Genomic DNA, 17,989 nt, shown 5'->3' with positions numbered 1-17,989 from the left:
AGGTATTAACTTATATTTCTTAAGAAAGAACTAACCAAACATTGTAGGTAATAAATATTTCAATTTGTAAATCAGGAATTGCAATGAATGTTGCAAAGAATATTAACAAATATAAAATAGCTTCAATGAATTTTAATTCCTCATTTGTTGATGAGTTGTTAGTTTCCACTTGGGATATGAGACAAAATAGAAAGCAATAGACAAACGAAAGCCATAGAAAGCAAATTAAAGATCAGCTATTTGCAAGGGTAAGATTGGAGAGTGGAATAAATAAGCAAAGAATGATCCAATTTTATGTTAAAATGTGAGTAACTAAATTATTCCTTTAATCAGCCTGGTGTATTTATTGCAATATATTTTTAGGTGAGAAATATGGGTAAAATATAAAATGTAAAGTAATCAAAATATGCAACATTTAAAGTGAAAATAACTACATAATTTGTATAGATGGAACACATAGGTCAAATATAAGACATTTTGCATTATTAGGACTAAATTTGTAAACATTTTAAAATATGATAAATTTTAAGGCGTTTACTGTATAGACCTAAGTATTGAAAAATGAATAGATTTTAATATGCATTTATAAAATTTAAAAAACCAATTACATAATTGTATTCGCTATTGTTTTAATATACTCAATAAAGTAAAATATTAATTTCAGAATAGTTTTATTCATATATTCTCTGTTTCAATTTACAAACATGTATTACATCCATCATTATTTTTTATTATGATATTTTCTTATACTACTCAGTGGTGTAGTAATTTAAACTAATCAATACTTTGTTGAGATTTAAATTATTGAGACTTGGAAATTAGATTTAATTAAATACCATTTAAACAAATTAGTGAGTTAGTGTTAGTTTTTGAGATAGTTATTTTAATAAGTTTTAAATTATAGACATTTATTATTTTAATTAATGCTATATATCAAATATATTTCCGATGTTATATTAAAAATACTATGAAAACAAGTTTTAGTAACATATTGTTTTTAAATGATTCCCTTTACTGCGTTATAGAGAAACATGATTATTTAAAAAAAGTAAACATTAACAGGTCAATTGAAAAGCCCCCGGCCTGACACATAGATGGCGCTAACTGAATTAAATCCATATGTTTTTTAGTTAGCCCTAACCCTCAAAAGATGCGTGTATAAATAGCTACTATAGCTGTCGGATCATTAGTTTGTGAATTATAGCATTTTGAGTGAAGCAACTTTTGTTTTTGTGAAAAAAATGGATAAAAAGGAATTTCGAGTGTTGATAAAATATTGCTTTTCGAAGGGAAAAAATACAGTTGAAGCAAAAACTTGGCTGGACGCCGAGTTGCCGTATACTGCCTCAGGAAAATCAACCATCAAGGATTGGTTTGCTAAGTTTAGACGTGGTGAAATAAGCACCAAAAACGGGGAACGCAGTGGACTCCCAAAAGGGGTTGTTACCGACGAATATATTAAAAAAATCCACAAAATGATTTTGAATGACCGTAAATTGAAATTGAATTGACACTCTAAAAAGATATCAACTGAACGTGTACATCATATCATTCACGAATATTTGGGTATAGCTCTGTACAAAGGAGTTCCGCGCGAGCTCACTTTTGACCAAAAACAACGACGACTTGATGATTCGGAGTAGTGTTTGAAGATGATCAAGCGTAATAAACCCGAGTTTTTGTGTCGATATGTGACAATGGATGAAACATGGCTCTATTATTTCACTCTGAAGTCCAATCGACAGTCATCCGAGCAGACTGCACACGATGAACCCGCTCCAAAGCGCGGGAAAACGCAACAGTCGGCTGGCAAGTTTATGGCGTCTGTATTTTGGGATGCGTATGGATTAATTTTCATTAAATACCTTGAAAAAGGAAGGACCATCAACAGCGACTATTATATAGCGTTATTGGGCCGTTTGAAGGACGAAATCCCCTAAAAACCTCTCCTCATCCACTATATTTTCCAGATCTGGCCCCCAGCGACTATTTCCTGTTCTCATATCTCAAAAGAATGCTCACTGGGAAGAATTTTCGTCGAATGAAGAGGTGATCACCGAAACTGAGGCTTATTTTGAAACAAAAAACAAATCGTACTACAAAAATGGTATCGAAAAGTTCGAGGGTCGCTATAATCAGTGTATGACCCTTGAAGGGAATTATGTTGAATAAAAAAAAACTAATTTTGCCAAAAAAATATGTTTTACCATAGTAGGCCGGGGACTTTTGAATTGACCTGCTAGTTAGGACGTTATTATAAAAATTAATTCATTGAAATTCAAACAATGAACAATGAACGGATTCAGCGACGATCCTCTTCGATCGTTTTGTTTCCAAGCCGCAAAACAAACGCACACACATACACACGTACATATACATTCACAAACATGACGACGCGACGGTAGCAGCAGCAGTAGCAGTAGCAGCAGCCGCTCTCGCACGTCAAAGGCTGGTCTGTTTACCTTCACCCCGCTGTTTTTGCGACGCCAAATCGTTTTAAAGTGACATTTCACGCGTCCATGCCTCGAACAAACATTCAGAGTCAAATGTTTACCGTGAGGTACTTATTTGTTTGACGCGCTGGCTGGATTGAAATCCTCCCCGACATTGTTTTGCCCGCCTCGGCTTCGGCACGGGATTAGTCTCGTTCGCGTACGTGGGTTTTTTCGAGCTTGTCGCTTTTTTTTTCGGTCGGCAAAATGCAAATTTCAATTAAAGCCCTAATTATCTCTGGAAGAGTTTAGTTTGGAGTTGGCAGTTGCATCGGAATATGTTAGATCAAACCGAAAACAGTACGAAATGTACGAAAAGGATTGTTTTAATTAATTTTAATATTTCGAAAGATTGAGGTTGAAAAATTTCGAGTCTAACGATATATTAGGTCTAATGAAAAGAAATATTTGAAGCTTTATAGATAAAAACCGGTAAAATGTATTTTATTCAAAGCATTGTTCATTGACTTCCCTTACTTTTCCCATATTTTAGGATTCCATCTCGAAATAACGATGTATCTTTTGAGGCTATACACGAACCGACCCATTTTTTGGTATCTCCATAAGAAATTAAGCGCTACTCAGACAGGTCATAACTCATATGTCGGAACGAATAGTAATCAGAAGGAGCAATGCCTGGAGAATATAGCAGGTGGGCTAGCACGTTCTATTTAATGTTTTCAAGTATGTTTTAACCGGTTTTGCAACATGGGGTCGAACATTGCCAGGCTGAAGTATAATTGTAGCCCATAGCGATTACCATTGATGGTTTTATTGAGTATTTTTTTGTACAGAATGCTCTTTGCCTTCGGCGTATCATTATTTCCATGTTGAAATCGATGGAGCTTGGTTGTCGTAAGCTACAAACAGACGTCCAGCCGCGTCTTTCGTGAAATTGAAGTAACAGAGTAAAATTTCCCACAAATGCGATTCACTCAGTACTGACACAGATATTTTTAATGCACTGAATGTTTTTTTATTCACTATTTGACGAAATGACACATACCGAAAAGTGAAGCTTAAACATGAAGTTGGTTGTCAATTGTCGAATATGGGGAAGAAAACATGGAGATGGCAGGTCCTGACTATAATATAAGTACTTGTTTCATTGCTTAGGAGCTAAACGTTGCAGAAAAACTATTTGGGTCGATTTGATGAAGGTTAAATACAAAAAGAAGCTGGATGTATAGGTGCCACACAAGTTAAAACAAAAAACCGAACCTGCCGGCCGAATTGTCCAATGTTGAATCGCAACAACATCGACCCATCATCTAAAGCGGTGAGTGATGACTGGTAATAAAAAGTGGATAACTTGGAGTAACGTAGAGCTAAAACAGTCATTAGCAGATATTGTGACAACTGGACAACCCTAGGCCGCATACGTCGATAGTGACCTATCAGAAGTTCCGGAAGCTTGGTCCTTTTATATTCATCTTACATTCACAATGTATTTCTCGTACATTTATCCTTATCTCTTGAGAATGCTTCGGAGGAAGATTATTATCATATTTTTATTACTAGCTATTGATATGTCATGGATACCGTGGATATCATATACATGGATATCATATTATTCTACAGCCCACCTACTGGTCAGATTTATCTCCATTGAACTATATCTAAATTAAAAGAATCGCTTGTATTAAAATTCAATCGAAATCGAAAATTGTAAAAATGTGTATCCAATGTGAGTCTTACTATTTCTTAATCACGGTCATATACATAGGTTAATAATTAAATGCCTCTGTTACATATTAGTTCCTCGTTCAGAATCTAGTTTTATATGTGTAATTGATATTAGTAAATGCAGGTAAATATGATATGTTCAATTAAAATTAGCTTTTAATAGGGATGTTAGAAACAAATACGTTTCAAATTGGCAATATATTAGTTCGCTACGGGATCGAGCAATAATTAATAATAAATTTACCTGATGTGGGCGGTGCTACAACTCCATTTCCAACGCCATTGAGTCCATTAATTCCGTTTATGGCATGAGGTAATTGGGCAATCGCTGCCATCGGGTTAATGTAAGTACCCTGTGCTGTTGCTGCTGCCATTATAGCAGCTTGTTGCTGGAAAAGAAATTGAAAATAACCATTATTTGTTTAATGTCAACAACGATATTGGATTCAGCGTTTCAAATTAAACACACACAAGTTTTATAACAATATTTATAAAAAAGAATTGTTTTGAGTAAACATTTGTTGTTTATGTTTATGGATAATATTTTGAAGGTGACTATTTTTCAGAGGGGAATATAAAACCGACTGGAATAAAGTGGTACTGTTATTGAAAATTAAATTATTATAATTCAAAAGTTTTAGTAGATTTGATCATGATTTTTTGAAATCCTTGGAAGTGGATGGGTAAAGGCTATAATTAAGGAATGGCTTGTATAACATAAATAAAGTTTTGAAAATACCAAGTTAAAGAGTGAAATATTTTAAACTGTTATTTGGTAAATATAATTGTAAATGTAATTTACAATTATACTTTAGAAATAGACTTGAAGAAAGATACACAATAGATCAGATGGCTGAACAATATGGCCACAGATTGTAACCTCTTCCTCCCTATCACTGCATGTTTAATCAGATAGAATTGTTATGGGGCGTGGTAAATAATTAATACACGCCTATTGTAGGTCGAGAAAGATATACTAGCTGGAACTGTTTTGACATGTCGAAAGAAGGATTGTTTATAATAATACCTTGATAAATGGTGGAATGGTGAACTAGGTTTAGATTCAAAATTAACAGTGTAGTTATTGAATTGAATAGTGACAGAAAGCGACAGTGAACTTTCTGTATGTAAGATTATGATAACTGTAGTAAAAATACAAACAAAAGTGCAAATATTTAAACTAAACCAAATGTATAAGCTGATAGGGCGTAAATCTAAATTATTCTTAGATAACAAGGTTTTGTTGTATAAGTCAAACTTAGGCTTAATTGGACCTATGGTATTGAACTGTGGGGTACTGCTAGCAAATCTAACATAGCTATCCTTCAGAGGTTCCAGAATAAAGTGTTGCGAGTCATCGTCAATGCCACATTACGTCTCCAACATACTAATTCGGCGCGATATCCCCTTAGAACCCATAACACGTCTGATTCGAAGTGTTAATGCAAAGTACTCTGAAAGACTGTTAGTGCATCCCAATGTACTAGTCAAATAGTTAAAGAAGCGCGTTGACAGTGAAGTGCGTTGACTTAAACGCCAACTACCATACGCACTGATAAAGATTTACATAGAGTGAGATATAAATGAGAATAATCTCTAGAATAATTTTGAATAGTCTAAATTATAGTTATAATTAATTATATTAATAAGTTCGGGTAAACTTTAGAAGAAGAATAATATCTAGACTAAGATTTAAATTATAAGTTTATACAGTAGATCTCACTGAAGTGATCTTCTGCATGTCAGTATAATTATATTGTATAACGGAAATTATAAAATAATACTTATTGCCTACGGATTGTTGAAGTTCTAAGAGATTAATAAAAAAAAAATTTATCGAGAAAAAAGGAGACAGACAGTAACATAAGAAATACAGTGATATTAGAATGATTTGACAAGGAAACGCAAGAAACGTAAGAAACAAGAACTAAAGATAAAAAGGTAAATATGCTCTCTAATGAAAGTAAAATATATTACTTGCATACACAATAGTTAATTAGGTGGCTTAGGCCTTTAGGGGATACCCTATATAGAAAATAGTTTAAAGTAGATATAATAAAACAATTCTATCCTATAAACTATTGGGGCCGTATAATTAATTGTAATTTCTTCAATATATATTTAATTGTAAGTGTAAATCATTCGATAATGTATGCATTAGATGTATTATAATGTTAAAATAAATCATATTTTATAAAATTCTTGTTTAATTATTTTTTATGTGTATCATATATATTCCAGTAAAAATTATCAATATTGCGACGTTTAGGCCGCGTGAGTTTAGTGCTATTCTAGAAATACCATATTTTACTTTTCGTATAGTACATACCTAGTCCCTTTTGATTTCTACTTGTTTAGATCAGTGTAGACTGAATACGCTTAATTTCATTTAAATTCATTAAATAGTCATTTGAAATATGTCTTGTTAATCAAGATGCGATTCACAAACTGTTTAAAACTGTGTAAGAAAATACAGAACGCTATTGTTGACGAATTACGTAGAAGGCACCTGCATTCGCTAATATAAATGCCGACGCCTTCACTGGAGATCATATAGTTTCTTAGAGTCTCTCGAAGAGTATCTTGCTGACGTAGTTAGTAGACGATTGTTATTGTAATCCCCGTTGTAACGCCTTGTATATTATCAAGATAGTGACCATTATAATGTTTGTTGAATATTTGTATTTTATTTGCCAAGAAATAATTCATGTTGTTGAAATAAAGTCAAAACAGTTCGAGCTTTTACATATATCGGAATATACGATTAGAAGAAAACATTAAATGTTCTCGAAACGTACCCGTAATCAGTAAATAGCTTTTAATAAAAATAATGTGTTGATAAAGCGGTTCGCGTGACACATAGAATTTCCAAATAAAATTTTGAAGTCCCGTGGGACGGGCCATCTGTTATGTTATTTCGTTATATTATTTACCTGGGTCGTTTATGCCTATGTAGATAGTATCGGTCGTGCAATAATGAACATTTACTTTTCGTTAGCACGTCGGCCGTAATTTAGGCAAGAGTGACGCTCTTTACCGGCTAATTGCGATGTCATTCGATTATTTTTCGTAATTTTTTTCGCACGTTTAAACTTGTGACGCGAGTGGTTTAGGGTAATCAAAAGTTGGAAACTTGTGATAAGTTCACTGTAAATTACATTTCAAGCATTTAATTAGAAAACTTACGTAATTCTATCAGCCTTACTCAAAAAGTACTTAAGAGAAACTTTCGCGCGGCAGTGAAATAGCTTGAAATAAAGATGAAATGGTTCGGAAAAACTTCATAACGTAGCTAATATGATTAACTATTTTTACAACACTATTACATTAAACCCGGCACTATATTTTGAAATGTTAAATAAATGGTAGGTCGGGTAGGATATCGTCAATTTTCTATTGTACTTTTACGCTTTTAATGTTTCTTTAAAAACGTATCATATTCTCATACATACTACAGGTATTGAAACAAAATGTTTTTCATTTATGCATAGAAAATCATAAAGCATATTAATACGTCAATTAATATATATATATATATATATTAGTGTTGGGAACAATCGACTGAAATCGACTATCGACTGTTCAGTAATTGACTACTTTTTACTATCGACTATTTCAGTCGCTATTTTTGCTTCGACTGATTTTATTACTATTTATTATCGACTGCTTCAGTCATTTACTTTTAGTTACTATTTTCGGTTCTACTAGTTCATTCGACCGATTTTTAACGTTATGGCCTTCCGTCCTAATATATGTGGTTTTATGTTTTTTTTTGTAGTTTTCTTGTGAATAACTATATATTGTAAATTATTATACCAGCATTTTGGAACGCTGGTTTTCGAAGGAAAAAAAGTTACATAGTAAATGATAAATAGTAAGATACTTTTGACTGGCATAATAGGTAATACATTGGACTGGTATAATAGTTAATACTTTTTTGATAAACTTTCACGATTTTTATCGACGCCTCTTGTTTGTCGAAGCTTTTTTCCTAAAATCTTGAAAACTAAAATTAGGTTACAAAGGTTTCAGAAATTGCATAGATCCAAAAGATTTGAAGAATTTTTTACAGTAGCAGTTGTTAAATTTCTTTTAAAAATATTAACCGTGAAGAGCTGAATAAAGTATATTAAATATTTGTAATAAATACATTTTCTGATAGGAAAACTCTACTTTAATATTCAACAATTGGTTTTGTTGGCTAATAAGAAGAACACCGCAGTTTTTATTTGTTAACGAATGGACTATCTTAACAGAATGTGTTCAACTTTTAAAGCCAATTGAAATAATGACCACCGAGTTATCTGGTGAAAGATATCCCAACGATGTCTTTATTTATACGGTTAATAAGAGAACTGCAACATTCCATAAAATTCAGGATTTTAACAAGTGAATGGGGAAAAAATGACAAAATTGTATATTAGATGTCAACAAGAAAAGATTGGTAATTTTAGAAATGAATACGATATGCGGGAAATCCACATTTTTAGACCGTAGATTTAAAAAGCAGGATTTGGTATTGCAAAGAATGCTGAGGCGATAAAAAAAGTTATTACAAAAGAGGTATCTTCCATTCTTCCATTTTAACTTCAAAAAATACAAATATAGTTCCACAACTCGAAATTCAAGACAAAACTACTGACCAAGAATGTATTGATATTTGGAGATATTTTGATAAAAAAATGGCTAGAATGAAGGAAATAATTACTCCAAGTACTACAGCAACTTTACAGATTTAGCAGTATTTGGAAATTCCATTTATTGGGCGTTTAGAAAACCCATTTGATTTTTGGCAAACCCATATATTGAAACTACCTGAATTATATCAGTTACATGTAAAACATTCCTCTATAAATCCGCAACATCTGTCCCCTGGGAACGAGTTTTTTCAAAATCTGGGCAAATAATTAACGATCGAGGAAATCGCCTCACGGGAGAAAAATTGAACATGATAATATTCACAGTAATTTAAAAATATTTCCGTTCAAAAATAAATAAAATTTTTATTTAAAAAGGGTCTGGTAGTTATTGTATGGTCATTTTTAGGTTCATCATGGATTAGATTTTTCAATGATAAGGTATATGTTTACATTTTATTTAGTAGTTATAGTTATTGAAAATCTTTAGCTTTTAGGTTTTATTTAAGTTGTTTTGTACTATTTATATTTATTATGCTATGTTATTTAAAAATAGCAATTAATATATTAAAACAGGATAAAACATTTATGGTGTTATTATTCCATTCCTTTTCAAACATCCACAGAACTTTCATTATAAACGTAATCCTACTTTCTTTAAAAGTATATTATTTATTACATGATAATAGAAATATTTTTTTTCCTTTCCTTTTTTAAAGTTATCACGTGAATGAATATATACACATCTCTGTCTCGCTTATATTACCATTGAAGAATATAAAGGCACTTAAAATTAACTGCTCCAAGCATTTATCTCCGTCCTTTCCTATCTCACATTTTATACAGACAAGAATTCGTACATCTTCGTCTGATATCACGAATGGAACAAAACAGCCGAATCACTATTTTTTTGACTATCGACTGTTTTGAGTGTTTTGGGATTAACGACTGTTTCGTCGATAGTTCCCAACGCTAATATAGATTTCTTTCTTCTTCAGAATCATTTTCTTAAAAACTTTAAGAATCTTGAGATAAACTTAATAAAAATGGTAGCAATAGCCAATAAGCAAAACAGACGCAAAGTTATCCTCTTTCATGACAATACTGTGCCACATTTTTTTTTCAAGATTTGCTGAAGATATACTGTTGCGGATTGATTGGATCGCTTTTCAACTAACACCGATTTTTTGACACGGTATAGCTATGTTGCTGGAGAGACGGGAAAACGTTTAGAGTCTGAAGCAATATATTTTGACAAATATATATTATGTATTTTTTTTTAAGTGCCTTTTTATGTTGTTAAAATGATTAAGAGGAAATAAATGATCGACAGTCAAAAATAATTCAGTTTCATATTCATATAGTCCCGTTACAATTTTGATTTGACACTAAGATGGGGCAAAAGTCCCGCTACCATTTTGATTGCGCGCCAACTTGGTTTTGTGACGTTTAGCTCAGTTTCGCTTTAACTATTGTGTTGTGTAGACGTCCAAATTTTATTGTGTATAAATATACGCACAAGCACGAGCAGAAATACTGACAATATTTATTGAAAATAATAGTTTCATTATTGCCAGTTAACGGAAATTGCCTCATTGCTAGCGGAACTTTTGCCCCATCCTATATTTACAAAAAGCAGAGCAGGTTAGATGGAAAGTCAAGAAACTGTTGGTTAGTTGGAAGATACTCTCAACTTGATTTAAAATCAAACGGAATGGTTTATCAGTCAACCATAAAGCCAATTTGGGCCTATGGCGTTCAAATATGGGATGGCATTAAGATCTCAAACTAATTAGTAATCCAACGTAACCAAAACAACATTCTACGATTAATTACCAATGCTTATCGCTACGTAACCAACCAAGAGCTCCACGATGACCTCGAAGTTCAATGGATACATGAAGTTATTCAAGATTTTGCCTTAAAACATGAAATAAGGTTGCTAAATTACAAAAACGTGGAAACAAGCAGGAAATCAGAAGATTGAAGCGAACCAAACCATACGACCTTGTTTAGTGTATAAGTGTATTCTTAGCTTTAGCTTAAGTATATTAGTTTTATTTTAATTTAGGAAATACACACTGATGTATTCACCCCGTACTCGCTTTGCTTGTGCATTAATACGAGTACAACAGAACAGTAGTAATAAATTAATTTGTAAATTAAGATTGTACTGAGCATATCTAATGTAAGATGTAATTAATAAAAAAGATATTTAATTATATATTAATATTTTTGAAATAAATTAATTATAAATATAAAGGTTTTTTTGCAAGTAAATATTTTATTATTAATTTATATTTTTTCTAGTGTTGGGAACTATCGATTGTTTAGCAATTGACTACTTTTTACTATCGACTGTTTCAGTCGCTATTTTCGGTCCGACTGATTTTGTATTTTATACTATTTACTATCGACTGCTTCAGTCATGTGCATTTAGTTATTGTTGGTTTTGGTTTTTTATTAATAATTATTTATTGATTTTTAACGTTCTGGCTCCGCGACCTTGACATAAATGTAATTTATGCTTATATAGATTTATATGTAAAATATATAGTTTTATGATTTTGTTGGTGGTTTGCTTGTAAATAACAATATATATTTTATATTAATATAGCAGCATTTTGGAACGATATTTTTCAAGATTGTTAATGTAATAGGGTAAAAAGATTAACATTGTGAATGATTAAATAGTAAAATACTTTTGACTGTTTTTATGATAATAATAGGTAATATTTCGACTACTCTCTCGAATTTTGTTAAAAAATATATCCGTTAAATAATAAGTAAAGCATTTACGATCATTTTTAATTACGTCATAAATTAGTTTTTTTGATTAGGTATATGTTTAATTTTTATTTAGTATTTATGGTTATTGCACATCTTTTGTTTTTTAGGCTTTGTTTAAGTTCTATTATATTGTCATAAAACATTTGTGGGGTATTATTCCATTCCATAGAAAAATTCCATTCCTTTTTACAGATCCACAGAACATTCGAATATAAAAGTAATTCTACTTCGTTTAAAATGAAATTGTTAATTGCGTGTTAATAGTATTCAGTAATTATTTTGGTAAAAGCACGGAAGCTACTTTATCTAAAGCTGCAACAACAATTCACAATATAAATCACACATTAACTTAACAATGTATTAATATTATTCTGGAAGGTTAATAAACAAATTAAAAAGCCGTTATTTTATTTGAATTGGCTGATACTTGATGTTCTGAATGTTACATTACTACGACAATATCGTATTTATAACAGAGTAATATAGATCTAACTCTATAGGAAATTTCGGGGAAATGTTTCGTGACATTTTCGTTTAAGATCTAGATGTCCCTACTTTTAATGTATTACTTGTTTTAATCGCTATGCTAGGAGCCGCGAGGGGATCCGATTGGTCTAAAAAATACGAAAAAAGGAATAGACGGATGAGACAGAGATATTAAATTTTATTCGTCAGTTAAACGTGACGTTAGGGCTTTCACTTGTCACACTTGTGCCAAATTTTATTAAAGAGCCAATCAAATGTCTTCGCAGCAAAATTTTTTTCTTACAGGTACCTGTAATGGAGATTTAAACTGACCAATCAAATTACTTGAATGGCCGATAGAACCCCCATCTAGATGTTGGACCAAAACTTCTCTTCAGATACACCTATTGAGTCTTCTCCCTATTACTCTATGAATATATTAACATTACTACAATATTTACCTGTGCATATGCGGCACCATACGCCCCAAACTGGTTGAAAACAAATGGATTCAGAAGACTCATGTTGCCGGCCATCTGCTGCATTCGTCTTAATTGTCTTTCTTTTTCGGTATCAGCAAACTTTACCACTAAGCTGGAAGAGGCTCCCTGAAAAAACAAGAAGAAAGACGTTTTAATGTTATCTGAGAAACGATTTTAATTTTCGTGTTACCAACATATTACTACATTATATATCGCAAAAAAAAAATCAAATAAAATCCTCCACATAAACCCATTTTACATCCTGACGAAACGTTCGCAAATATTAAAAAAGTATATGAAAATATATAAGCGAAAATACGTCTGCAAATAGGGAAAATATGCCTGCAACATCAAAGACATTTCTTCAGAGATTATTAGGTTTTATTGGAAAAAACTGAAATGTTCAGCCCAACAAAGATCTCAAAGAACCGAGCTCTCTCTGTTGGGGTTTTAAAATCTTCACAGGGTTAGTAACAATATTGGTCCGGATCTCAAACGAATTCAGTACATGATTTAAATATTGGTTCGAATCTGGAGATTTAAAAAAAAATGGATATCGTTATACTTTTAGTGCTCAGAGTATTGCAGATCGGCTTTTTAATTGGCGATTGAGCATATATAGAAGAGGTTTTTTTAATCTGGTTTTCGTTAATCATTTCGGATATGTTCTTACCGGGTATCTCGGGTGGATTTCCTTACTATACTAGGTGGGCAAGTCAGTAATTTCGTTTCTTAATCTTTTATTAAATGGATTAATTTTCATTATAAACATTTAATTACTTATTTGATATAATACTTGATTCTATTAAAAAAATTCTTTAATAATAATGGCTTATGTTTTTATAATTACGAAATAAATATTATTGCAAATCTAAAGTGTGCACTAATTAACCCATTTTTCAATTCCTTTATAGTTTTACAAGCATACTATACTCCTTCTAATAAAACAGCCTCTGAACGCCATAGATGACGACGTACTGCCAAATTCAGTTTGTAAAAACGTAAAATTTACGTAAACAAACATAAAACTTTATCAGAAAGACAGAACAAGAAATTGACATATGGACATATGGGCATATAAGATTCGATTAATTAGAAATTAACAATTTTGTAAGTTACAGTGACTGAGTGAGTTTGTTGTAGGCTTATGGCGCTTATTATGATGACAATTACTAACACAGAATGGAAAAAACTGAAGATGTGTGTATAATTAATATATAACTGTAGAAAATCACTTTGTAGAATAATGCAGTTATTAAATCTAATTTAAGGAAGAAAATATACATAGGTAGTAACAGAATAAACTAAAAGAAATACAGAATCGAAGGAAACAACAACTGAACGTAAAATGGTAAGTATGCTCTCTAAATAAAAATAAAATATACTACTTGGTTACCTAATTTTTAGTTAGATAGGGACTAATCTCCAGAGGACAAATCTACATAAAAATGGGCTTAGAAATAACTCTAACCTACAAACTATTGGGCCTGCTTAATTAACTTAGTTTTAGTCCTTCAATAATATATGCATCAATGTAATGAATTTAAAAATAAACTATATTATATAACGTTATTCTTGTTTTGTTATTTTATTTGCATAGAAGTATTTTGTTATGTCAGAGTCAAAATAATCCAAAACTTATATTTGATGGGGCAACATTGCGACACCATAAATTTTGATGACTTGTATTGGCTCTGTTATTTATAGGACTATATAATAGATGGTTTATAGTATAAAACAAGTGGTGAATATAAGGAGCATCAGGTCTGAACTGATTATGAATGCAAATAAAATTGTAGTATGTTACACTTTATTTATTATATTAGGATGCTCAACGTTTAGTTTTGGATCCAATGAATCCGAGTACTAGCGGACTCCAATATATATATATATATATATATATATATATATATATATATATATATGTATAATCGATATGTGAATAAATAATGTGAAAATAGTGAAATTAATTATTTTCCGGTTTTTGTAACAGATTTCATTTGCCATCAGTACGCAATTTAATGATTTGATACACATGCTATTTTATTCGACCGATGCTAACTAGCGTCAAAACTAAACAAGTTATGTTCTGCCAATGTAATAGCATTATAGATTTATATATACTTTTTTGAAAATATCGAGTAATGTGCTTGAAAATATGCATGCATATTACGTTTCTGGTTTTTTTTAATAAAAACAACGTGGTTTAGATAATTTAAATGTGGTGATTTGAACGTTCAAGACAAAGAACGTTCTGATAGGGCGAATACATTTGAAAATATGGAATTGCAGAAGTTATGGCATGGAGATTAAAGCTAAATTCAAAAACAATTGGCAGAATAGTTTGTTGTGAACCAAGTCGTAGTTTGTGAACGAGTAGAGGTAATCGACTGTAAAATGCTGCTTAAAGGTATATATATATTAATAATTATATCCTAATAAACACTTGTTGTCCATTGGATAACTGTTGAACCATTAGTGGTAATAAAAAATATAGTTTATCTTATTTTTAACAATGCACTTCTCTATTATCTGGAATAGCTGCAATAAAAGTCATTAATTTTAAGGAAATATTCTTTTTAAAAATCGATTAATGTTAAATGTCAATCAAATGTGCAGGAAAAGCAAAGAAGAAGATGATTCCAAAGACGAGTTCTATCAACAACTCGGTTGACTCCACCTTCATCGGGATTTCGTTCCCATTTCCGCCCGTAAATGTTTAATTTCCTTAAAGATTTACCAGGAAAAAAATATATTTGCTGCGACGTTTCGCTTTTTTTTATTAGAAAATAAACCTCCAATACAGTTAAATAAAACCTAAAACTGCCATAAAACTTTTATCGGTCCCATAACTCTATATCGGAAAAAATGTGATCTAAAATGTCTCGAATACAGTTTCAAAGTAAATCCAGCACTGATCCTTCGCAGCAAATCAATTGGCGTGGCTTGAGGAAAGGACGATGGGGAAAATAAGAAGAAGGTGGGATGAACAATATCCCTTTCTGACAAGGGATATATTTACAGGGGCGGATTTTGATTTATATGACGGAGCAATTTTCCTCCTGTTTCTATTTATTACTTAGCATTCGGCTGGAATAAATATTCACTGGAGTAATAGAACAAGTACGAAAATAAAAATATATTTCGTACTAGTATTACTTTTTTTCATTTCAATAAGCAAAAGTTGGAAAAAAAGTCCTGTGATAAAAAATCAATATAAATAATAATGAAAAGATTAAATTTTTCAAATTCGAAACTTCAAAATCAGAAGAACATATGAGGTAATACATTTTGATGAACTTGTGCTGAGTAAAACACAAAGGACTATAAGAAACAAGCAATGACAAACTAAAGCTATAACATCAATAACATTTTAATTTTCTTTTTATCTAAAACACAAAATGTCTTGACGCTCATTATAACCTAATTAAAATTTCATTCTGTATATATTTTTCTTATATATTCAGCCATTGTGGGAGTTGTTGGTTCTGTGATTGATGTCCTGGTGAAATGATGATTGTGAATATCGTAAGAAACCGTAAAAAAGAAGACGTAAATGTTAATACCGTTTGTATGTTAAAAGTGGAAATGATGTTAGGTAGATCTGTAATAAAATGTTTTCAAATTTATGGGTATCACTTTTTGTCCAAGTATAGCATGTCAACATTTGCATTTAATTATTATTAAATATATATGTATATCTAGTATTAACTGAGCAACAGTGACGAAACTCAGAGCTTGTAGATCGGTTTTGTCATCAAGTGACCGTGCGGGAAGCTACAGTGGCACAGTCTATTTTTAAATATTCAATCTATTAAATATATTATATGTAGGAAGACAGTTTGATATTTTAATAAATATGGTCTATATACATTTTCATAGATTAGTAAATTGTATTGTAAAACTTTTTTGAATAGAACGGCTATCTACTAGTAAAATGGCGAATAAATGTTAAAATAAAAAACATTATTTATGTTATATTAAAAGTTAAATCGTATATATTAAAAATATATATTGGCCTAAAAAAATCGATATTTGTTGAAAAATATATTGAAAAATATTGTCCCAAAAATATCGATATTTATTGAAAAAAATATCGATATATATTTCTTTGAAAAAAATATCTAAAAAAATCGATTTATCGACATTTTTTCGGCATGTCTAATGTCTGGATCATTAAATTTACGAATGGTAGTCCGTTTTTTCTAACTAAATCTGTGCAATACGTATTTATTGCCGGTAATCCATTCTCCGATAAAACATACTTCGCTTTTTATGTATTTAATTGAAAGTTTGAGACGGGTTTGTGCTGACGTACGCACATCGAAACCCCCGACCAGAACGAGAAGGAAAAAAAAACGTCTATCGGAAATTGATTCGAGAGTCTGACCCTGTCTTCGAGGAGGCTACGCTCCGTCGCCCAAGCAAATCTATTAGAAATCGTTAAATCCCGAGTTCGGAGGAACGCCATCCAATTCGGCTGGATGCCGCTCGCAAAGGCCCAGCAGACAACCTGTTATTGAATGCCCAGGGTTACCGATTCTCACGAGTACGCGCAAAACGTCTCAAAATACCCGCACAATAAAATGTATTAAATCCCAGAACTTGTTACCAACACTTCCCCGTTCAATATTGGAGATAAACGATAAATTTATTGACTGTGTCTGTGAATTTGTGCGCGCGGATATCTATTTGTTCACTATGAAATACCTTTTTATTTTATTTCCCTACCTTTATTTTATCGGCACTTGCCTTCACCTCGCTACAAGTAAATCTAGGGTAAAATAAGAAATATTTTTTTGTCAATATTTCAGTAACATGTTTCATATGGCCTGTACCGTAAATTCGCGATTATTTAAAGGGGTGGGGGTATTCTACTCTAGAAATTTGAAAAAAATATAAAATTTATTTATAAAAAATATAAAGAAAGATTTTATTTAAAAAATGTAAATCGGTTCAGAAGATACTTGAGATATCGCCAGGAAAAGAAATCATCAGATCAGGAAAATGCGTTTAAAAATCCGTTTTTCGATACCGCGTCACTTAAACAGCCATATCCCGAAAATAATTTAAATGTTGAAAAATTCTCTTAAGGACATATTTTAGAAAGTTCAAGCTTTGCAAATATTTTAAAAATTCCATTTTTTCAAATTTCTAGACTGGAATAAGCCCATAATTAATCCACGTGAGTCGTAAATTCACAACGATTTCAACTATACTGATGTTAGATCAGAAACTAATCAACTGTAAATAACTATGAAGGAAAATGGGATCGAACTGTAGAAATGTTGAGTCTTTACTCGTAGTTAACAAGTTTGTCAATCGGTACTTCACATAAATATCATTTGAATAATTACAGTTAGCTTTTGTTATTTAAATTGAAATAATTTGACAGCAACACTGTGAACTGTTTGATTGTTAGTAGGTCTGAGGCATT

General features: G+C 31.4%; 1 protein-coding gene across 5 annotated transcripts in view; it reads right to left on the bottom strand.

Moving 5' to 3' along the window:
• Nucleotides 1–17,989, bottom strand: part of bru3 (CUGBP Elav-like family member bruno 3) — a 251,690-nt gene that overhangs the window by 24,387 nt on the left and 209,314 nt on the right. For all 5 annotated transcript variants that reach the window (XM_076396743.1, XM_076396742.1, XM_076396741.1 and 2 more), the window contains exons 5-6: nt 12,532–12,678; nt 4,423–4,567 (exon numbers count right to left, since the gene is read on the bottom strand). In XM_076396743.1, coding sequence (XP_076252858.1) covers nt 4,423–4,567; nt 12,532–12,678 — 292 coding nt within the window. The remainder of the gene's footprint in view (nt 1–4,422; nt 4,568–12,531; nt 12,679–17,989) is intronic.

This window comes from Rhynchophorus ferrugineus, unplaced genomic scaffold (genome assembly GCF_030347505.1).
Source record: "Rhynchophorus ferrugineus isolate W39M unplaced genomic scaffold, kcgeb_rfMv2 rfM2, whole genome shotgun sequence".
NCBI lineage: Eukaryota > Metazoa > Arthropoda > Insecta > Coleoptera > Curculionidae > Rhynchophorus > Rhynchophorus ferrugineus.
This window is presented reverse-complemented; position numbering and strand designations above follow the sequence as displayed.